General features: G+C 42.3%; 1 protein-coding gene across 1 annotated transcript; it reads right to left on the bottom strand.

Moving 5' to 3' along the window:
• Positions 1 to 15,332: 15,332 nt before the first annotated feature.
• On the bottom strand, positions 15,333 to 24,426 carry PROKR1 (prokineticin receptor 1). The gene is made up of 2 exons (XM_069954799.1): positions 23,897 to 24,426; positions 15,333 to 16,782 (listed from the first exon to the last, which is right to left on the bottom strand). The coding sequence occupies exons 1-2, from the start codon at positions 24,313 to 24,315 to the stop codon at positions 16,086 to 16,088; spliced, it is 1,116 nt and encodes a 371-aa protein (XP_069810900.1). The 5' UTR covers positions 24,316 to 24,426; the 3' UTR covers positions 15,333 to 16,085.
• Between the last annotated feature and the right edge of the window lie 669 nt (positions 24,427 to 25,095).

The raw sequence follows: 25,095 nt of genomic DNA, 5'->3' as shown, positions 1-25,095 counted from the left end.
TCATCACTTTACTTTAAAGGAGAAGTCCGGACAAAATTAATTTTTTATATGTTATTACTGATGGAAAGTTATACAATTTTCTAATGTACATTAATTATGGGAAATGCTCATATACTGCTATTTCCCTTAATTTAGTGTATCAGGAAGTGTTAGAATTATCTCTGAAGCAGTGACGTCACGACGAAAGGTGTAATTCCTATGGAGTGTCCAGCAGGGGGCGCACTATATATAGAAGTCAATGAGTACCATTGACTTCTATATATAGTGCGCCCCTGCTGGACACTCCATTGGAATTACAATGGATGTGTATGTAAATGTAATATACAGTGTTTTTGATTGAATACATTTATGGAATACTTTGGGGAGCAAGTGTCCTTGCTCCCCAAAGTATTCCATAAATGTTAGCAATCAGTACATAACAGTAAGCCCGCCGAATCGCCGCTGCCTGCCGCTACCGAACGCCCGCCGCTCTGGACTACTGAACTACTACTCTCCCCACCTGCTCATAGCATGCACAGGTGATGAGAGACATCGGCATACTGCAGAGGATCGCAAACCCCGGTAATAGCAATTCATGTAAACTGTTTCCCTGCTTTCCCAGATGCATCCAGAGGTGTTTGCATCACTTTCTTAAGATTTTATTTGTTATTTTTAGTTGAACCAGATTTCAAAGTAAATGACCGTATGTTTTGAGCCGCATGTTTATTTTTTCCCATGGCCGGAGTTTCATCCGCACATTTACAGCCGCATAAAAAATACAGCCGCACAGTTACATAGTGTGAACCTAGCCCTATACTGTATACTGAGCTATTTTACTATAAAGTGGCCAACCCCTTTCATTATACAGACTGATGACTTATTACTCAACAGCAGATAGTGGATTTTAAGCATAAAGGTTGCCAAGGAAAAATAAATAACCTCAAAGAGTTAATAATCCCAGAAAGCACCACAAACCCAGGTTAATAGGTTTTTGGATTTATGGATTGGATGGCAGTGCTTGGTGTTATCTTGGATTATGAATTCATTGATTTTATTTCTTCCTTGCGTCCTCCTTTCTTATATCCACATCCTGCTATTTATTTGTTTGTAAGTCGCTGTTTATATAGTAATTGGCTCTTGGCCAATGGATCGTGGTGTTCATCTGTCCACATCCAAAGATATATTAGTTTGGAAAATTGGGAGAGACAAATTTTTGTGCAAACCCTGGTGAGAGGGCTCTAGTTTGTATGGAAAATTCAGCCCCATATCCAAATTACAAATATCACGAGGTAAATTGTGAGACAACCTCTGCTCTGTATAGCAGCTGTTTGGCAGAGTGGGGGATCGGGAACTGCAGGGCATAGACAGCCATGCAGTTCCCAACACAAATGTTGGAGGCAGCAGATGGGGCCATGTAGCCTCCATGCTGCCTGCCATGACTCTTCTGCCTGCACCTGACTCCGATACCTGCCCAGCAGCCTACTACTCACTGCACCAGTCCCCACCTTTGACTGTGTCTCCAATGATTGGACCAGGGCAGTCTGGCCCAAAGGGCAGCCACTACTCATATCAGGATTACTCTACAGGTAAAGATCTGGTACCCTCTAGCTAAAGAAGTCTAGCCGCTACATTCTAGAGTGGGGCAGAGGGCAAAAAAACAGTTTGTCAAAGCTGGTTAACCACACAGCAAGTCCACATCCAAAGATATTGTTTAAAAATTGTGGTGATCCAAGTGTTAGCAATTTTATGTAAAATTCAGCACCATGTCCAAATGAGAAATTTTAAAAGTAAATTTTGAGACAAAGTTCTAAATTAATTTTATATAGCTTTTTCTTCCAATAAACACCTAGATACGGTGGTGTAGCTACAATGTAGGCAGAGCACCCAACTGCTATAAGGCCTGGGCTCAGGGGCCTGAGTGTTCTACTCTTGCTCTGTGTATAGATGACCTGTTGACCTCTTCTCTCTCCCTATACCATCCCCTGCCTCACCCCATTTCAAGTCTTGTCTCAGGCAGCAGAAAACTTAGAATTGGCCTTGACTTGGACTCATATGCAGTACACAAAGCACCTGCCAGAGGTACACAATGTGAAGCAGGTAAGAAATATACTGTGTACAGATAGTGTAATATACAGTATATTAGTGCAAAAGACTTTCCGCTTGTGAAGATGTGCAAAAACACGTTGATGTGTGTAGCGTAGTGTCCCACTGCGGGTATTCTTTATCTTCACAAACCCAGGTAAAAGGGTTTCTGTCAGGTGTCACAGTTAGGTTATGTAGCTGCTGTGCCCCACTCCAACCACTAGGTATCTCGCTCCCCCTGTACCCAGCTGCAGTTATGTAGAAAGGTTTAGCCTGCTTCACACTCTCTCTTACACCACTTTCAGGTCAGTGAGTCAGTCTGGTTCCAGACAGAGAAGAGCAAACACTTGTTTCCAGTGCCAGAGACGACAGCAGTGGTGCAATGCTGAACCCAACCCTGGGGTAAACAGAGTTACAGAAGTAACCCCCTTGTCTATGCCGGGGATTCCGTATGTCAGGACAGTCAACAGTCTTTAGAAGGAGAGGAAAAGAAAGGCTGATCTGCAGTAGAGAACAGATACAAGTAAACCGCTCTCTACTGAACTAGATACTAGGATACTACTAGTAATCTGCACCCAGAGACAGAGGCCTGAGACTCACTGAGGGCGATCGCTGAAACTGAGAGGCAGAAGGTGGTCAGATAAGCAATAGCTATGTAAACGGGAGTATGAGGATTTCTTTAAGATTTCACTTCACACACATCCCGGCAGAGTACTGACACTAATTAGTGCAAGGGCCGCCTATCCAGCCCCTATCTCCTGCTACCGTTTTCCTTACTCTTCTCTACCTCATGCTGCTGTTGTTTTTGCTACTACTTTTTTATTGCAGCACTCTAGCCTTTTGAATTACATTGAAGATCTTTTCAAGTAAAGTTAAGCCTTGTTTCAAGTGGGACTCTGTCATCTCTGTCGCCGCACCCTGCGCCTCACACTAGTCCTACCAAAGGTCTGGTTGTGTCCGGGGGTGGGTGTTACCACTACTGGCTACTGTGACAAGTAGTGTCTAAAGGCATTGTAAAACCAAGCATGTCTATATATATATATATATATATATATATATATATATATATATACACACTGTATATATACTCAATGGATAAGCATCAGCTGGATAAAGGATGTCCTGAAACTGTATTGTTTGCTCTATGCTGTACATTTCCCCAAAGTGATTTACCACAGTATTTCTGTTTTTAAATCCATACCAAATTATAATCTAAAAGGCATAATCCAGCCGGGGAAAATGTGCGGGGCTTTTTAAAGACCAGTGTATGAGTATACAAGTCTTGATAAATGCCCCCTAAGTGTGCGCTGTGCCCCCCTTTTACTATGGCAATGTGCCCCCTAAGTTAAGGATCCCACTGGCACTGAATTGTGCCCTAATGACCTGTGCTACAATATCACCATTTCCTGTGCCACCATGCCCTAATCTGTGTCACTACCCCCCAATGTACTGTGCCCCTGCGCCCCCAATGTACTATGCCATAAGGCGTCCTGCTTCCCTTCCCTGCAGTTATTAGCGGGTAGGTGCAGGACAAATCACATGACTAAAATACACTCATTAAAGAACAGAAAGTTCTAATAAATCACATAAGAAGCTGCAATTCTGAACATGAAAATTTATTGGTATTATAACAGATGATAATAATCGGCTTCCTGGCAGGCTGAGGTGGTATATACTGCCGGATTTAGAGACCCAGACACTTGTTAATATTTGCGGACACTTTCTCGGCGTATCTGAGATATAGGTAGTTGATCAGCCACAGGAGGCCGCAGCACAGGACTGACAGTAGTATGACAGCAATCAGAAGCTGGATCCAGATGGACGAGGCGCTGTCCATCCAGTCTGCGCTGGGAGCTTCATAATCATCATCCTGTATAGGGGCGGCTTCCAGCCGTGTATGGATGATGTCTTCCATAACATCAGGGGAGGAGGTGGTCTCTTCATCCAGTCTATGCAGGGCGGCATAAGGTTGGGGAGTATTTCCCCTGTATGTGCTCCGCATAGGATGTACATACACTTTGATGTGTTGGTTAGGGTCGTCCATGTTCTTATGCTTTGGTTTCATCCTGACTAATGGTCTCCCCTCGGCAGGACCGCTCCATATCAGGAAAAGCAGGATGATAAAGGATAACATCCTCAACTGGATAAAATTTAAGATTTGTAATCTTCAGGCTGTGATGCTTGGGAAGCAATCGCAGTATTCGCAGGAGAAGCTGGACACTGTATCTCTAAGAGAAGCAGCAAACAACTGAGAAGATTCCGGTGTAACATCACTATAGTAATTCTTGATGTCTGTGACATCACCTACACACCTATGACATCACCAGCCACTGTCTTACAATGTTTACATAACAATCACCATAGCAACAGGTTAGCTCCATCAGCTGTTTATTATCCATACGGGAAGGACATTGATTCACTGATGGAAAATCTGTCTCCTAAAGTAGAAACCCCCTGGAGCAGATGTATCACCCTGTATAATATAGAAGCTTCTGGAAGCTCCCACAGTGACCAATCCCAGCACAGGCTTCATATTCCCAGAGGTCAGTGCTGAGCTGTGATTGGTTGTTCTGTGCAGATGACACTAGTTATTATATTACACAATGTGATAAATCTGTCCGTTTTCTCCTCATACACCTCATGTGATGGCCGGGTGCTGGGCGGGGGATGGGGCCGCTCTGTATCTGCAGTGAGTATCGGGGGGCTGTAACCCCCTATAACTGGGGATAATAGGACAGACCCAGGTACAGGTGACAACCCACAATAATATAACTGTAGTGTCTAAATAGGGATCCCCTGTGGTAACATCCACACTCCCCTGTGGGGGGATAAGATGGAGAGAGCACAACCCATTACATGCCGCGTCCTGGTGCAGCAAACATCAAATACATTAGTGACCCGGAGGGAGCGATTCTCTAGTAATCCACCAATACAAACTCACCATCTTCCCGACCTTTCACATACAGTATAATGGGAGGAAGGAATTACACTCAGTGTTGGGATCTAAGTGGAAAAGGAAGACTAGGACATGAAGAAGAAATCCACTGGCTCATATGAAGTAAAGGCAAAAGGCTCTTGAGTATTATATGCAAGTGCTCTTGTGCATAGTTTATTTGGAAAAAAGACAGAATATCCGACGTTTCGGTGGTCACATCTTTATCTAGGAGTCTCTATAACGAAGGCAGCTGGAAATGTGGTGATATATGAATGGAAAGAATAGCATCTGCCTGAAAGTAATGCAGGTCTGTGTATGGCTGGGAAGCCCTCAGAGGCCCTGGAGGGATGAGGCACCGGATTGCAGAACCAGAGAGCAGTCCATGGTGAGTGCAGTTCAGTGAGACTAAGTCGATTATTATCCCTGTCCTTGCTAGGCCCGTGCAATGCACTCAGCCCAGTAATTGAAGGACAGGAGGGCGCCTTTCCCTCCTGCGCTAGAGGCTGCTATATGTACTGTAGATGTGAATTGCAGGTGGGTCCTTTTCTGAAGGGACGTAAACAACAGAGGACCAAAGCACTAGCACTATGTAGTGTCCCAGAACCCATGGGCCATAATGGGTTCTCTTTTAGTCCATTCAGCCCTAAAGGGATTTCTACATTAGTGTTTCTATGCTCTCCTTAACTTTCTGCACTCTCACTTTTTGGCCACAAGATGTCACCACTGATTATTGTCTCTGTTATTTTCAGCACATTTAAGTCTATTGGGTTAACATTTTGCTGTGTTATTTATGTAAAGGAATTTATTGCCATCCACATCCCACACTCACGGCCTATCACCACACTGTTCTGGAAGGTTCCAACCAATGGGACATCAAGCTATCTGTATTGTTCTCCACCAATAGGGCATTTGCCCAGTCTTAGCCCTTAGGTAGGGGGTAGTACTCAGGTCTGGGTCTTAATCAAAATCAATAGTTTGCTATGGGGCCCAACCATTTCTAGTTACGCTCCTGCCTAGATATTTCTGTTTATAGCCATGTTCTCTTTTTCCACGGACGTGAACAGTGAATCGCTCGATATTTCTGTTTATAGCCATGTTCTCCAATTTTCTAACTGCACTGATGTTAAGTAGGGTCAACCTCAATTTTTCAGACATGCTTCGCGTTTCCCTGTGGCAAATGGCGTTTATGGTTTAGTTACAGAACATCTTGTTCTCAAAGCTGCATTTTCACGCAATAAGACAACACAGTTAAAGCCTTTCTAGCAAATAAACAAAAGACTGCGACTATGCAATGATCAAAAAGGTTCTACGGTCGGAAATGGAGTTAATCTTTGTATTCAACTTCATTATAATTAGGTGTTCTTGATATTGTTAGAATAGGAAAACAGAATAAAAACATCCTAGTTTAGATGGAGTCCAGCTCCGCTCTATATGTATGATATGGTACACAAAGAAATTATTCATACGTGACCTATGAGCTCATGCAATATAAAAGTTGACCACTCATTAAAGGGATTGGCCTCTTCATAGTAATGTTCAGTGTACAGTATTAGGTATTACTGACAGCAGCTCCCTGTGTACCTCATAGAGCTAAACTCAGACTCCTTTCCTCCAAGCTGTGCTGCCCTGCTCTGTGGTGAGTCTGTCCATAAGATGGCTGACATGGAGGAGCATGTGACCATACCCCGCCCCCAGTGTCCACCATAGACATATACAGGCTCAGTGTTGGACACTTGGGGGCGGGGCATGGTCACATGCTCCCCCATATTGGCCATTTTATGGACAGACTCACCACAGAGCAGGACAGCACAGTCTGGAGGAGGGGAGTCTGATTTTAGCTCTGTGAGGTACACAGGAAGCTGCTCTCCGTATACAGTGAGTACTCTTACTAATACTGTACACTGAACAATTTTACTATAAAGTGGCCAATCCCTTTAAATAGGCGCAGTGTGAATGAGCAGTCAGCGTCACATATATGGCGTCTCCGGTGAAGAGCACTGGTGCTAAATCAACCTTCTCTTCATTCTTCTTCACAATCTATAATCAATTCATTTGTCATAATTAAACCAGGGTCAAATTATAGTATCAACTGCAATAACCAATAAGAAGTAATGTAATGGCTCTTTTCTCCACATGTAATACACAAATTCAGTCCAAAATTAAAAGTTATCCTCTATCCAGAGATCTAACTGATCACAAGAACAGAAGTCCCTTGTTCCATTCTCCAGGGTGAATGGAATGATAGTGGGCATGCTCAACCACTGCTCCTTTCACTTTTTATGTGATTTTTGATAACAGCTGAGTACTGTGCTTAGATATATGACAGGCTGAGACCCTAAGAAACAGGACAGGGGAGGCCCTGCACTGGCACTGGCCCCGCTGTCCCTGTCTACTTACCACAATCTGCTCTAGGCGGCAGCTGGTAATTGGGCGACAGTCCCTAACCTGGATTGGTGAGACACAGAGACAAAGACAAAACAAACAAACAAACATAATCTACTCAGGGTCGTCTTGCGGGGTCAGAATCAATCGGTAGTAGTAGTAGTAAAAAATCGGTAGTCAGAGGAAAGATTAGATGGTCAAGCCAAAATCTAGAAACCAGGGAAAACCAATAAGCATACAACGCTAGCCTGAACACACTCAAAGAGGCTCTATTGCAGGCAAGGAGGCATTATGGGGGTAGTATTCTTATGGAGGCTGGAGTCCTAGCCCAAGGGCGTGATTGGGGCAAAGACCCAAGACTCAAACCCCCCCCCCCCCCCCCCCGAATGAGCTGACCGGTGGTGCTGGCTGTCAGTCAGCATGATAGCAGATAAGAGCACCTGGGCAGTCTAGCTGGGGGTAGTGCGAGCTCCTGCCGCCGATGCGCCCCTAGCAACCAGAAGGCCCGGTTACCGGGGGCGCCGTCAAAGGGCCCAGTAAGCCGTTGGCACGGCACTGTCAGGAGCCATCCATGCCACTGTCACTGTGCAAGGTACTACAGTGGAGGCCATACAGCACTCCAGCGAGTGCCAGGGCTTCTTCATACTGCTGATCATGGAGGGCCCCTTATTAATCACAATTATAATCCAACAATGTCATTGTTCATCTATGCATTATCCACTTTAGCATAGTCATTAAAGTTATTTTATGGAATTTATGGTCTATTTATTTTTGATCCGAGAAGTCGACCGTCTGGGACTCCCGCCGATTAGCGAGTGCTATGGCCCCTTTATTGTCTGCCAAGCTTGTCCCTACAGGCAGCGTCCCTTTGAACTACAGCTCAAGCCGATTCACTTGATTGAAGAAAGTAAGAAGTATCTGTCATGGAGTTTGTATATATTTGCAAATATGTAGCTTGCGATTTCTTATTTCTGCCGTAGTTCCCTTCTAATTAGTTTATTATGAGGAGTCTAATTAGTGTCTATTGTTAATGGAGTTTATGAATGATTTAACCTATTTCCAACTGTCTAATAAACATCTAATATATCTTGTTAATTAAGGTTATTTTGCTGCCGTTCTATGGTCTTCTATGGGTTTTTTTTTTTTGCTTCTGATGCACACTCTCTGCTCAGTTGTCATTAGTGCTCCAGTTCCTGAAATTTTGAAAGGGACTCTATATTCCTGCTGGAAATTCCGCCAACTCTATCACCCTTCTATCCCTCCTTCACAGGAGTCCCCCATATAATAGGTGGGAGATACAGGTAGCTGAACTCCCAGCTAGAATGTGCTGCAGGAGCAAAAAGTTAATTACAGTATATACACTAAACAGGAAATGGGGCAATAAAGACAATAGAGCAAATAGTTTGCATCTGAAGCAGAAGGAAAGCATGAACATGAGAGGTAAGGTATTATGTGTTTAACAATGTCCGATTATCGGGCCATCTAATTGGTCCAGTAAACAAGCGCGGATCTAGCAGATCAGTGTTCGTTTACTAAAATAGTCGGGCCATAGTCGGCCCGTATAATAGGACTCTTAGAGTAAAATGTTGATCATTTCTATGATAAAACACAGGCAAAATTTTGTGTAAGACTGGGTTTACACTGCGTCTTTGCGCATACATTTTATGAAGAAGGAAAAAAAAGGATGAAAAATGAATGCAATTGTGTGCAATCCGCTTGGATCCGTTTTTCCATTGACTTTCATTATTAAAAAAATGGATCCAAGCGGATGCGTTTTTTTTTTCACTTTTGTTAACTACTTTTTCTCGACTACATTTTTGACTCCGTTAAAGGTAATTTAAAAACGGATACATTAAACGGACTACAAAAGGCAGTGTGAACCCAGCCTTACTCAATGTATACAAAACTAGAATAGGCTATTGTCACAAAATCAAAGGTCAAATAGAAATGTTGGTGTTTTTCATCAAGTTTATACATAAGCAGTTAAAATATAACTGTAAGAAAAAAGATTGTGTTACATAGTGTTATACTCAAAGTAAGTTTACAGTTCAATATCACAAAATAATTACAGTCTAAAGGGTTAAAAATGTCTGTATATATACAATCAATTATTTCCACAGGATTGGAAACCTGGAACTGAATGGCCCCAGTTGCCTGGTAGATGACCTTTGTATTGATTGAAGAAACAATTGTGGTATATACTGTGCTGTGGTCTGCAGGTGCAATCGACCATATCGAATTAGAATAACAACCCACTCAAAACTTGTATAAAATCCAAATTTTAGGAAGTCGTGATTCTAACAATAGCAAGAAAAGTGAGACAATGGATAACACTTCTTCAACATTACCATGTCAGTAGCTTCGTGGAAATTTAAATGAGTTCTCTTGAATCCCGGTCTTGTGTAGACCATGACGCGCCTCGGTAATTTGCTCTTCATTTCGTGAATATTTTCATAGACACGCATTATCTTAGTTAAATTTAATTTATTCTGGAACTGTTAAAAGGTTAACTGTTTGCTATGGGGTCAAAAATCTGGGAAGATTTCCAAATTGTGAATATTGTGTCACTATCCATGCAAGTTGCTTCTGGCTGAGAGTCAAGAACCTAACTAATTATATTTAACATCAGAAGGAAATTAGATTAGATCTGAATAATGTCCATTAAGCAGTTACCTAGGCCTCCGATGCCGCAAGCTGCAGCAAATCATTAACTCCAAGCTTTATTTTACTTGTTTTACAAGTTTTTTAAAAAAAAATATACCAGTGAGAATTACGAGCCTCAATTGTTATGCCAACGTCTCATTCTGATTTACAATCACAGCAGGTAATTTTTGTATAGCCTGGTCCATGCTCCTTCCTGCTGCTCAATTCATCCTCCTGTTGGTGCTCTTAGCTATACCCATAGGAATAGATTTACAAAACCCGCGCCAGTGGCGTACCCAATGGAAAAAGCGCAAATTTGCCCTTTTGCCCTAGTGTTGGCCAGCCATATCCCCCGCTCACCCAATGGCAGAAATCTGAACCTGCTCAGCCTTTTAATTAATCTGGTGAGGCAGTTGGGGGTCGGAGCTTGTTTTAAGAGTGGCACACGAGTACACCGGTCTTCGTAAATGTCTCCCATAGAATGTATACATTCTCCTTTCCTGCCTCTTAAAGGGGCTAATGAGTGCACACAAAAGCATTCTTCTGCCTACCACCACTGGTCACCTGGTATTTAAGGCATACTCATCTCCCAACTTGCTTAAGCAGTAGGGTTCCTTATCCTTTAGTGTTTCCCTGAAGATGTTTCCAAGTATTCTAATGACATTACATTTAGAGTTTGACCTTCTTCCTGACCTCCTCTCTGCAACTATACACCACGGTATCCTTTATGAGTGACTTTTGCTATTTAAAGTGTACCTGTCGTTATAACTTTCAAAATATAAATCAACAGTAGATGTGATATAAAGCAAGTTTGCAACTTACATTCCTTTTTTTTTTTTTAGTTATCATGGAGAAAACACAGCACTTTCTTTTTCACAAGAAACAGGAAATAGTTAAAAAAACAGGAAGTCCTGTGTTTCCCAGGCCATCTGAGTGTTCACAGAGAAGGCAGTCATGTGATTGATAGACACATTGAGCCATGACTCTCTGTAATGGCCGGAATTCCTGTGTTTAGTCTGTTCTTTTCAACCAGCACAAGTCTAAAAATCTGCCTTCAGGAGACTGGACCTGGATTTCTGGTAAGTACAGCTTTGTTTTACAGCATGATAACAAACAATAAAATAAAATGAATGTACATTGCAAACTTGCTTTATTTCACATGTTCTGTTAATTTAGATTTAAGTGAAATGTCTCAGAAGAACAATAAAGACATGGTCTGGCTTGCCTGACAAGGGTTGAATTTTTCAGATTAAACATCACAATTCTTCAAGGGCTTTCCTCTAGTGTAGTGTTATCTCTCTTTTTTATATTTTTTAATGTAAATTATTATTAGCATAAAAAAACTAACTTACAAATTATATAAACACATAGTGGAACATTTACTAAGAAGGCTAATTTGTGCGACTATTCCCATGAGGATTGGTGTATATTTTGTTCCAATATCTTGTGACTGATTTATTAAAATGTAGCACTGCCATAGTGAATGTGTCTAAGTAAAAAGCCACAGAAAAAGTTGCAAAAAAGCAAATATTTTGCAAGCATATTCACCTGGTACTGACCAGACATAAGCCTGCACCTGTTTTTATGACTTTTTAAAAAGTGACAAATGATAAATTGGGCGCGAATTGCACAAAATAGGCAAAAGGTCGCAACTTCGCAACTAGAACTAAGACCAAAAATGCATAACTGTGCTCAGCCAATCACGGCTGAGCAGCTGATGAAGCGGCAGAGGGGGGCCGGCATGAAGGACAGCTGGAGAGGTCCGTCTGGCCTCCCGAAGATGACATCGTTCAACCCAAGATGGCGGCCAGCATCAACAGTAATCTGGTGAGTATACTGCACCACACTTCCGGGGGTGGGGGGACACGGGGAAGGGGGCGATTCACTTACATAACACACATTGAAAAGTTGTATAACTTTGTAATGTGTGTTATTTAGTGAATAATTTTTAAACGCCGCATTACCCCTTTAATAGCAAATAACAGCCATTATTTCAAAACAATGGCTGTTATTTGTGAACATAGCCTTTCAATCCAAGTGTTTTCAATCCACTCCTGGTTTTGGTTGCAAACTACTGACCAAAATACAGTGAACATATGCCTTAAAAATAATACAATAATGAGAAAACACGTCCATTTAATTTCCATCAGGGTATTTGAACCAAAAAATGAACTGCTGGCAGGTCTGTAGAAAGGGGAGTTACCAATAGACCACTGCTCCAACACATTTGAGTTCAGAGATTCAACTATATCTGGGTGTTTCTTTCAGACATAACCTGCCTACATAGGACTGATCTGCAATCAGAGACACTGGCTGACAGCTGAGCGAGCAGGAGGCCAGGCAGCCGAGATTATTCACGAAGAAGAGGGAGGAGGAAGGAGTAGTGGGGCATGCCAGAGTGAGGCACCAACATCTCCTGTTTGACTCTCCATTACAGTAGGAGACCTGAGATTGTACATAATCCACTGCATGGACAAATTACCAAAAGGCACCATGCTTACCAGGGGACTGCCAACTACAGCACACTGTCAGCACCAAATCGAGGGCCTGGGAGCTGAGAGATTCCCTTTAAGATTTTTAGTATTACATCAAGCTCACCCATAACATATACAGCCAATAGCACTTTTAATGCAGTTACAAAGTATTGACAATTGTACTGGTTATCTATCCTTCCCTTCCACCTTTTCGGGCCTTCAGTCCTAAGATACATCCTGTGTCATGCCTGTATTGCTAAAACACGTTTAACCACCTGTCGCATGTAGCCTCCATTACTTCATTAACATTTTGCCTCTAATCACACATTAGTGCAGAACATTGGATTCTTTCCATGTGTTTACTTATCCACTTCTAATTATCACAGGAAACTTCTGGTTGTCTCCAGTTATTAAGGACTGAATCTAAAGGCCCTATTACACTAAGCGATTATTGGCCGTATTCAGCCGATTATCGGCCGCTACAGCCAGCAACCACTTGGTGTGATAGCTACTGTTAAAAGACAATCAGCCGATCCTTGAATTTCACATGTTGGGAAATTTTTTAACGATAACGGCGGTCCATGCAGTAGGAGTGGCGGCAGCAGACTGCCACTATCTCCTATGGGCTCCCCAGAAGATCAAAAGATCATCTGGGGAGCCCCTCCTGCTGCTCCCTGCGCGATTATCTTTCAAAGATTCGCTATAAGGATAGTTGGCTAGCGATAACTAGCGATTTTTAAGCGAACGATTCTGAGGTTATTGCATTCACAGATTACTGTTATGAATGATCGTTTTTTCGTCGTTACATGGTCGCTAATCGTTCCTCAGGACGGCCCACACAACATTTTTTTATCGGCGAACGACTTATTACACTTAAGAAATATGCAAACGATCGGCAAACTACTAACGATAATTTTTCAACATGTTGAAAGACCAAAATGAACGATTTTTCATTCGTTCTTTCATCGTTGGGTGTTATTAAACAGACACAGGTAATCAATTGTTCATTTTGTTCATATTAGCGAATTTTTAAACAATAATCGTGCTGAGATCCTGGAGCCCCGAGACTGGTTCCGTCACTCACTGCGGACACGAGAAGAGGTAACTTTCTACTCCTGATCAAATTTCCCCCTGCCGGAGAATTCTCTGTCCGGTGTCCATCAGGGTTCTGCGAAGTGATTGCAGAGCCCTAATGGTAGCCATTTAAACCGGAAGCATCAGGCTTCTGGCTTCCTAGCTACAGAGATCGGCGGGGGAGGGAAGGCAGGCTGGCCGTGTGGCTCTGTCCCCTCCCCTCTCTCCCCTGCCGCTGTCACAAGATTGTGACAGCAGCAGGGGACAGAGAAGAGGGGTTATCCTATAAGCTGATGTCCAAAAACGACCTGGCCATTGACCTGGCCAAATTATATTTGAATTCACTATTCACTAGATTCCTGTTCTAAAAAGGGAAAAGTTACTATTTAACTAAATTGGATCTCTTATGGTTTTGCAAGGTGTTATAGTGCTATGACGGAGTGTAGAAATTCCAAAGCAGCATAAACAGTGTAGAGACAGAGAAGAGTTGGGTATAACAAGGGTAAAGCTGCCATCCATACTGCTACAATACTGCCCACAGGCAGCTACTCAATAAATAGCTATGAGTGCAACTGTTCTGCCTTTCAATACCGCAGTTGAATATAGTTTTTTTTTTAATTCTAGGATACTAGTATATCTGTTTTAGGGTATATTCACACGAACAGGTCCTGGCAGTTCCCACACACTATATACTCGCTGCGGTCTGAACGACCACAGCGAGTATGTAATTCTACCGCCCTTAACCCCTTCTGCTCCCGCCCGGCTCCCCCGCTGTAAGAATACATTACCTGTCGGGTCCGGCGTCCTGCTCTCCCGTCAGGCCAATCAGTGGCTGCGGCTGGGCAACACACTGATTGGCCGGACGGGAGAGCAGGACGCCGGACCCGTGCAGCGAGGACAGGTAATGTATGCTAACAGCGGGGGAGCTGGGCGGGAGCAGAAGGGGTTAAGGGCGGTAGAATTACATACTAGCTGCGGTCGTTCAGACCGCAGCGAGTATATAGTGTGTGGGAGCTGCCAGGACCTGCCGGACTCGCAGCGAGAATCTCGCTGTGAGTCCCTTCGTGTGAATATACCCTTAGGCTATGTTCATAAACAGTATTTTAGTTCAGTATTTTGGTCAGTATTTTGCCACCAAAACCAGGAGTGGATTGAAAAGGCAGAAAGGCTATGTTCACACACTGTTGAAACACACGTTTTGAAGTAACAGCCATTATTTGGTGTTAAAAAAGGCCATCCACTAAATTTGACAGTGTGTGAACATAGCCTTTGTGTGTTTTCAATCCACTCCTGGTTTTAGTTGCAAAAATACTGTGTGGGAATATAGCCTAAAGAGGTATTCAGAATTCACAGGGTTATCCTTTATCCATAGAGGGTTGGTGCGGTGCAACTGCTGGAACCTTGTGGATCACAAAAATACCCTTTGCACTCTTTAAGAAAATTGATAAGGGCCCTTTCACACCACGGAATCGGCACCGAAATTCCACTCGAACCCCCACCCGGGGACTCTGCGCTGAATCCTTCCTGCTATCTCTTTCAATGGGAGGCCTCGCATGCCTACGCTCTCCGTGCCTCTCCGCAGAGAGTGGAGGCGCACAAGGCCTGCTGTTGAAAGAGATAGCAGATGGGATTTGGTGCGGTGGGGGTCCCAAGCGGAAACGGGCCCTAAGTGCTTCAAGTTTCATAATGTCAAAAATAAAGGCACTTAAGACATTACTAATCAAATACACATACAGCAGTTTGTGAGACCACATTTACTCAGCATGGTTTGTTGGAATCATACATTTTTGTGATTAAATTTGCAGCAAAACCACCGTACTTTAGATATTTGTTACACAGTGCAAGTTACATATATACATTTAATACATATTGAAAGAGTGGGAAAGTTGTGTGTTTTCTTCTCACATTTAGCACGCTGTAAAAGTTCGTATGATATACTCCACTCCATTAATATAAATCCACTCCAAACAGTCTACTTTTTGTAAATCCGTCGAGGTGAAAAAATAAAATCTCCAATTTCATATTGTCAAAGCTGTTCGGAAATGGAGGCAGGATATTGGAGGGAGTCGGGAAATCATAGTTTCTGTTCATCAGGATTTATCGGCGGGCTGATCTTTTCTATGCCAATGGTTTTCTCCATGACATTAAATCCTCAACAAGTAGACCATACTGTTCATACTTCTGATGGGATTAGTAAATTGAGAGGTTCTTAGCTGTACTTCTTTGCCAATCCAGACACATGGATGTACTTATTATTTTTGAAAGGGCTCAACAGTAGTCTTGAGGAAACTGTCCAGGTTTTACAAGTTCTCCGAACCCTAAAGAAAACCCTATAGCTGTATCCATATTTTTATTCAACTTTTCCGGGAGTAAAATGACAAACGTTCCTCAAGTCCACTCAACACTACTCAACATTTTTATAGACAACCAATTTTTTTTTAAAAAATAGCGCCAACAAAAAAATGTAATGACTTGAGTGTTGCTACTCTATTAGTGGACATAAAGTTCCAAATAAATTACTTTAGCTTGATACAATCGACTTCTTCTGTAATTGGAACAGCGCTGGTCTTGATATCAGTCTCAGCACTACATTTACTTGCATTGTACGTGGATCTCCATTTTAGAAGCATGATCTTTTTGAAGTACTTCATGGTATTGTTTTTGACAGTCACAAAGCACATGGTATTTATCATGCTATTACTCATGGCAATACATTCCACGATGTAGAAAGCCGAAAGAAAATGCTTCTCTTTTACAAAAACCGTTGGGAAAAAATCACGAACGATGGTGAATCCATAAAATGGAGCCCAGCACAGGACGTAAGCTGTGAGAATGCACATCAGTACCAAAACTGTCTTTCTTCGACACCTCAGACGTTTTCGGATTTGCTCTGTCTGGAAACCGGGAACTGTTTTAAACCAAAGTTCTCTGGAGATCCTGGCATAACATAAAGTCATTGTCAAAACTGGGCCAACAAACTCAATAGCAAAAATGAAAAGAAAATAAGATTTATAATAAATCCTTTGGTCCACTGGCCAGATCTGACCGCAAAAAATCTTTTCTTGATTATCCACGATAAAGAGCACACTTTCCGTAGCAAAGTATGCTGAGGGAATGGCTATGAGTAATGAGATAATCCAGACCAAAGCAATCAGAAATGAGGCTGTTTGATAATTCATCCGGGGTTTCAGAGGATGTACGATGGCCAAGTACCTACAAAAAAACAAACAAATTGGGTCAAATTAAAAGAAAACACAATAAACATGTAAACATGTCAGTTTTGAAAATTACATCTAAATTCTGTAGTAAGGAAAGTACTATATATCTGAGCTTTCTTGACCCTTTATCAGTATTACAGAGAATGAGTTAGCAGGAAAACAGGGGTCTAAATAAGTACATAGCCAATCAGGATTTCAGGCAAATTTTTTTTTAATCACCATTGTCCTTCCTAGCACCAAGATATAAGCCCTTTTGTTATTATGTAAATGAGACTAAAAAGCCCAGGAGGTGTTCCCCTAGCATGGCAAGAACCCAGGGTTAGCCAGCCCATCCCCCTTTTCCCTGCCTCTTTGCCTGCTATCAATAAGGGGGGATAGGGTGTGTGTGTTTGTGTGCATATACGAATGCAATGTCCCAGACCAGGTGTGTTATTGCGGTACTGTTCTTATGTAGGTTGGTACTGCCTAGTGTATGTATTCTGGGCTTAAGGTGTCTTAATGCACTCCCACCACTAGATGTCTCACTGTATTGTATACCATTGTCAGGCACAACTGAAGATATTTATGTATAGGTTAACTGCCAATGTGAACTATTTAATGCACTTTGCACTTGTTTTTGCCACTCCTTGTCGAGGGTACCTCACAGTTAGCCCTCCTTTATTTCTATAACCTATTACAGGTCAGATACAGTTTCTCCTGATGTTTTCCCCACCATCAGTTAGCTCCCTGAGGCTTAAATATTCTGTGGAGCAGAGTATTGGGGTACTAAATAGTTTCTCGTCAGAGTCAGCAAGTATTAAATGTCTCTGCTAATAGACTTTCCAGGGCCTGGCCTGGAGGCCAGGACCCATAATGTGGAGTTCCAAGAAGATTCCTCAAGAATGTCCTCTTTAAGACCTTTCTTGTACTTGCACCTAATTAAAACTTTTCTGTTTTATTGCACAAAGTATATATATATATATATATATATATATTATCTCAGAAGTAAAAACGTTTAAGGTAAATACTCTCTTGGAACTATGTTAATGCAACAAAAAAAGAGAAAAACCTATGAATCATTGTAAAATGTTTCCTTATTGTATCATGATTAAACAGGGAAAGCAGTAAACAGTTTACCTAAAGCAAAGGAGCTTGTTTCCCTATCATATAATCTCTTTGAATGACACAGAATAATTTTTTTATGGATCAAAAGTAACACAATTTTGTAAATGACATTGGATAGTGCCAGTAATTCCAGATTGCTATTCATTAGGCATAAAAGCTCTCTTCATTGTGTTGCATATAACATACTGAGTAATGCTTCCATTTAATGTACTTTCTGGGGCTCAATTACCCTGCTCAGTGTTATAGCAAGATGAATAAATAAGTAGAGGTTCAGTAGATGCATAAAGAGGAAAGGTGCAAAGAAAATACATAAAAGTAACAGAAGAAAGACAGGAAATTGTAAATCTCTGTAGGGCTCTCTACTATTCTATCAAAGAGGAGGCACCACTGTAGGTCATTGAGTTAATTAACCTCTTTATAACCAAAGGCCATTCATGCAGGGATGTCCAGGTCACACTGATAAAGCCATAACTTAATTTTAAATTTTTTTCACCTACTGTATGGAGCTTGTTGGGCTCCTTTTTTGCACCACGAGCTATAGTTTTTATTGGTACTATATCGGTATAAATTGGAATTTTTTATCGCATTTTATAAAAGAATTTTCTGATTTATATATATATATATATATATATTTTTTTTTTTTTGCCTACACTGTTCACTTACTAAGGCTATGTTCAGACCTCGTACAAGACCGCCCGGTCTCAGAAAAGATCATCCCGGCTGACACTGCAGCACCAGCCGGATGATCTTTGCAGCCACAGAGCTCTGATGCAGGCGCATACATGCGCTCCCGCATCAGAACTCCCCACTGCACACTATAGAGCGAGCGGCTGGAGCCGCTCGCTCCATAGTGTGCACTGACAGGGTTTCCTGCGGCTACTGTTCAATGAAATGCGGATGCAGAAAACTTACATGTCAGTATTTTAGGGCGCCGCTAGGGATCCTGGCCAGAGTGTATACTATGTGTATACTCTCCAGCTGGGATTCCCTCAGGAGGCAGCACTACGTAAGTTCTGAGGGAATCACGGCCGTTGTTACAATGGCTGTGATTCCCGCCGAACCTACGTTGAGTGAACATGGCCTAATACTGTACACTGAGCGATTTTACTATAATGTGGCCAACCCCTTAAGACCCCCCTATGCCACGAACATATATGTACATTCCTGCTGCACAACGCAGTAGGAACGTATATAGTCATATGACTGAGTGAAGGGGTTAAAGTCTTTACATGGTTGGCCACTTTTTAACCCCATAAATTACTTCAAGTTGATTTTACAGGATTATTGCAGAAAGTGAGTGGAGAAAGATAGAAAACCTGGGCTGTTAACCTGCAAGAACCTCCAGCTGATCTGCACTGTCCATACAAGTTTAAGGCTTTCTTCTCATTTCAGCAGCATGCTTATTGTAAGCCCTTTCTTGTTTTTGCTGCTGCTGTTTATTTCCTTTCTGCTCAGAGAACATTGCAAACCCCTTCTCCTCTACATTCTATCTATAGTAGTGTACTGGGTAAATCACTGCAGTGTCCGGGAACATATGTGCCACTGCTAGGTGTCTGCTATTGTCAATGGGCACAGATGTATTGTCTACGTAAACGTTACCAAACTGTAGTATTCCCTTTTGGATTTGGGCTTATTCAAATGTATCACACTAGCAGGGGCTATTACTTTTAACAGGCCTGTGCTGGGGACCCAGGGATAGCATACACCACTTAGGCCCCATGACAAGTGCCACAGCGATACAGCAACAACTGCCCTTGCAAATCCCAATTAGAAACCCCTGGGCTACCACATCATCTGCCCAACCAAATGCCTATTCACTGCACTCTATGCCGCACTATGTTATAGCACAGTAGAGTAGGTGATGTGTTGTACTTGGACAGAAGAGAAAGGAAGCCATGTAGATGTACGGAATGCCATGTAAATGTAGAGAATGAGATATACTGTAGCTGAAGAGGGGTCTCATGGGCTCAATAACAACAGGTATAACACTATAATCACCTTGTCACACTCTGAATGGTTAAAGGAGAAGTCCAGGGATTTTAAAAATCAGGCAGCCGGCAATGGCAGGGGGATATTTGATCAGAAGTAGGCACTTAACTCACCCCGTGCCTGTGGTGAGTGGCGGGAGTAGCCTCAAGACCCCCGCCAAAAGTCATTTTCCCCCGAGTTGTGATGACGTCATGACTGGAATGTGTCTGTCCTGGCTGATGGACCGGATGCTCAGCCAATCAGTGACTGCAGTGGTGTCCCGCCCAAGTCACTGACTGGCTTGTGATATGTACACCCCAGAGATCCTGGAGCCTGGTTGGGGTCCCGAGGGCCGTCCTGCCACTCACCGTGGGCACAGGGAGAGGCAAATTTCCCCCTTCCTGATTTTCTAAATCTCCAGACTTCTCCTTTAATCTGATAAAACCATGCAGGTTTTTAAATTTTTTTAATAAAAGGTATGACATTGTACAGTAAACCAATGGACATTGACTACACTCAAAATCTGTAGTCAGGGGGAGGGGGAACCACAGAAATTTTGTGCTACCTGAAAAAAACATCTAACTGAAGACTTAAAGAACAATAAATTAATTAGACAATGGAAACACAATGATAATGTAAAATGATTACTGTACAGGTAACCAGCAACACATACTCTGTGGCCAATTTGTTTTACTCCAGTAGTGTAGATGACTGCAAATGATCACTGGAAATATACAGTTTCATTGGAAATTAATGGATATATACTATATTATTAATCAAATGGACAAGGAAACAAGCTAGAGAACACATGCTCTAGTACCCAACAACTGGCCGACATTGTAAGTAATGAGATGGTCAAAATCTCCAAGGAAAACACAAAAGGTCTCAAGGAACATCACAAAGTAATTCATGTGTAAAGGAAAGACTACAAAAATAGTTTTTTTTTTCTCTTTTTTAATTTAATTCCAGTTACAGCATTGCTTTTGTTGATGGGCCGGGTCCGGAAATGAGGTTCAGCACTGTTCACATGAATAGAGCAGATCTTTTCTTTATCTCAAACAAAGCCTTTAAATAACATTTCCACCCAAGAAGATTTTCTTTCATTAAAATTCATTGTACTGACAATATGCTACAAAAGACTTTAGAGGCTATCGAATCGACACAGACCACTTTTCCCACTTTTCAGATTGAAGCCGCCTGATCTCCATGTGCCTGGCTTCAAAAAGCTCAAACAATTATCTGTTTCTAGTTGATAACGGTGATGGTCATACATTTGGAACCCTTAATTTTACCCTTTCTTGACCTTTTGAATAACGATTTTTTTCCTTCTTACCTACTAAGGTCTCCTTCAAATAATTGTAGATTGCAGATAGTAAAGGACCTATTGATTTCTATAAGCCAATTTTTTTTTTTCAGGTTTTGTATATTTTAGACAGTCCTTTCCGCATACAAATAGGACCTGTCTTTCTAAGGTCTATATTTGCACAACTAATTTCGCTATAGATTTGTGGGGATCAGCGGGGAGCCGATACGTGCCACTCATATGGTGCCTTAAGCGGTTACTGCATATGCATTGCACTGATCTATTAGATCGCCATTCTGCTGGTACAGGCAGAACATACCAGCAGATCAGTTATGGCAGGCACTGAGGCCCCAGACTGCCATTCAACAGGTTGGTACTTCACAATTACATTGCTGGGTGCTGATCGGACCACCGGACCATGACCGACAAAGGTAAAATCTGTTTGGATGCCACAGTTGCTATTGATTCCAAACAGTTGAAGACTAACCTTGGAGTGATCTAGATTGTTGGTTATTGCCAATGGGTGTTGGCTTCAGACAGCAGTTGGCACCCAGCAGGTATGGCACAGACTGTTTAGATGTTTGCCATTTGTTTGGAAAGGGGATAAATGTTGACCTTTTTAATGTGATTTGTTATTGTTTTGTATCTACTGCTCTGTAATACATATCCAGACATCTCTATGGCAACAGACTACAAGCCTATGTGTTCAGTCTGATCTTGTAGTCATACTCAATCCCATATACTTAATAGATTAACACATCTGCCAATAGTTCTAATTTTGGCAGGATAGTTCTGTGATCTGGTGGGGACAGTTTTTATGCAAGCTCTGATGTACAGTGGGCATCTTGGCCGGTTCTTACCATTTTGCAGGATTTATTGTGGAATAAATTAACCTAGTTTAGCGATTTAAATATTGGCAAGTATGGATTAGTGTATACAGATGGAAGCATGCACTGAGCAGACAATACAGACATTTGTGGAAGATTTATCAAAGGGTGTAAAATATACATTGGTGTAAACTGCCCATAGCAACCAATCACAGCTCACCCTTCAATAGAATTAAGGCTGAGCTGTGATTGGTTGCTGTGGGCAGTTTACACCTGTGTATATTTTACACCCTTTGATAAATCTGGGCCATTTTTTGTAGTCTGGTACCATGAAGACACATAGATCTAGGCATGCACTAGGAGAAAATCATGGGGAATTTTTAATAAAGACCTACTGCATGGTTGTATGTATTTTCCTATTTTAGATACCTTTGGAAAACAAAGAAAATGGGGTTGTAAAGGCAGAGATATTTATTAAGAGTGCGTTAACACCTACACGATCCGCAGCAGATTTTCATGCTGCGAGTTTGCAGCGAAATCAGATGCGGATCCTGTACTGTGAATCTCAACGGGTCCCATACACGCAGCGGATCCGCTGCCTGCATGGGACTCGGCCCCTTTAACCCCTGCGCCACCGCCGGCCGCCCACAGCTTACAGCCCCGGCTCCCATAAACCCCCGCACCACCCGATCGCTGCCCCGGCCCCCCGGACTCCCGATCGCCGCCCCCCCCGCACACCCGATCGCAGCCCCGGCCCCGAGCATACATCACCTGCTCGGGCAGTGGCTGTGTGATGATCCCGACTCCCCTGCACGGCAGCACTGATGCTGATGGGCAGCGAGGGGAGCCGGGAGCATCACACAGCCACGGCCCGAGCAGGTGGTATATGTTCAGGGCCGGGGCTGTGATTGGGCATGCGGGAGGGCTGGGGCGGCGATCAAGTGTGCGGGCGGTGCGGGAGTTTAAGGGGGCTGGAGCTGTAAGCTGTGGGTGGATGGCAGCGGCGCAGGGATTAAAGGGGCTGGGTCCCATGCAGGCAGCGGATCCGCTGCGTGTATGGGAGGTGTGAGGTGCAGCACTCTTTTTCTTCCCTGAACCGTATGGGACCCATTGAGCTTCACAGTACAGGATCCACAGCTGATTAAGCTGCAAACTCGCAGCATGAAAATCCGCTGTGGATCCTGTAAGTGTGAACGCACCCTGAAACCTGTGCACTATTATGGTTCTACTCTCTTGGATGTTCGTAGCCCCTAATAGGGCTCTTAGCCCTCTTCACTTCCATGGAGCCCATCTGCACAGATGCAACTCATAGACAAAGCTAGTGTTTCTGAAAGAAAACAGCCATGTTTTTTTCTAATCTAGGCAACCTTTTACCTCACGATTTTTTAACAGGATGAATAAGAATTGTTTTTTGAACCCAGACAACCCCTTTAAAGTGATACTGTATGCTACTATGTCACCCAAATCGCAGATACCATTGATTTACGACAAATGTGCGAGTTGAGGATGACATGTACTATGATAATGCTGACTACTTGCTGAGGGCATGATACAAAAGAAAAGGGGGCAAAAGAGAGAAGGAGAGGCGTAACAGGCCTAGGGCACGGACACCCACTCTTCATTGACTAAATTTTTTTTTAGCCAAACCAAGCCACCTGCTGCAATTTGGAAAGGGCCTGCTCAGGAAAACGATGGTATCGGGGTAAGCAGTATACAGTATGACATTACTAACCAGTGTTATACAGTCATATATAACAGATTGTAATGTTTAACCTTGCATAAATTATAAAATGACAATGAATAGTTTCTAACAATAATTATTAAACAATTAATTATTTTCTTTATTTGTATAATTTTTTTTCCACAGGCGAAGCTTGTGGACTTTAATAAAGAAGAGCGTAACTTACCTGTCAACAGCTATTGCCAGTAGCGCGTTGGTGGAGACGTACAGCGAAACGGTCCTTAGGTAATTGACCGAGGCGCACAGAATGTGACCATGCTCCCAAGAAAGCTGCTTTATTACATAATAATCCATTTCAAAAGGACAACAAACTATGGCGACAATGAAATCTGAAATGGCCAGGTTGGCTATCAGAAGGTTGGTCAGATTTCTGAGCTTCTTGTACCTTGCCAGCGCTGCAATAAATATAAAGTTCCCGATGCCACAAATCAGCATAATGCAGGCAAGAGCCACCCCGATGACTATTTTGGCAGCGTAGAAAGTCCTGGTTTTGGTTACGTCGTCATCATCTAAATCATAGTCGCTGTAGTTGTAGTCTGGTAGAGAGGTTAGGTTTTTGCTGTAGTCCATAGTTAGCGACATCATGGGAGTAATTCTTAGTATATGGAAAATTGAGCAAAGAGGGCACACAAGGTGTTTCTTTTACGAAGGTAAAAAATGATCAGAAGCTTTGAAATTCCAAAACAGATCTCTAAAAAAAGACGCCATGTGATATACCAGACGGACGGGTTTGGATCCAAAGCTGATCTGTAAGCAATGAATAAAGTGATCAGAATATTGTATTTATCCTCTTTTATTACAATTTAAAGGGAACATGTAGGTGAATAATCAAGTTGTAATATCAGAATGCAATAAATAAATACAAAAGCATAAATACCTGTCCAGTCTAATATAAAGAAAATCCCTATTCATTGTACCCATTTTTTTGGACAGCCATCATTTGCATCGAATAGTGTTTTGGCGGCAAAATGATGGTCATCCAATAAAACAATCGCGAAGCAGTCAAAAAAGTAGTTGTGTAAACATAGCATTAGGCCTTATTCACACATCCCGTAAAGTATCCGTAATTGTGGATCCTTAATTGCGGTTAAAGTTAGAGCACATTAATTTATATTGGGCTATTCACACAGTCCCTGTTAATTTTGATCCGTAATCCGTAATCATGTCCTAGTGCGGATTGTTATTGTTGTACGGATTACCAATAGAAGTCTATGGGATCTGTATTTTTTATGGACGTCACTGATGTCACAGTTCGCTTTATTTCAACTTAAAATTATGGTTGAATTTTGCTTTTATTTTATAGTGTGTGACCCTAGCCTTAAAGATATTTTCCAGGATTAGAAAAAACACAGCTACTGTCTTGGA

This window comes from Dendropsophus ebraccatus, chromosome 15 (genome assembly GCF_027789765.1).
Source record: "Dendropsophus ebraccatus isolate aDenEbr1 chromosome 15, aDenEbr1.pat, whole genome shotgun sequence".
In the NCBI taxonomy this organism is placed as follows: Eukaryota; Metazoa; Chordata; class Amphibia; order Anura; family Hylidae; genus Dendropsophus; species Dendropsophus ebraccatus.
Note: the sequence above shows the minus strand (reverse complement) of the source record. Positions and strands in the feature narration are given on the sequence as shown.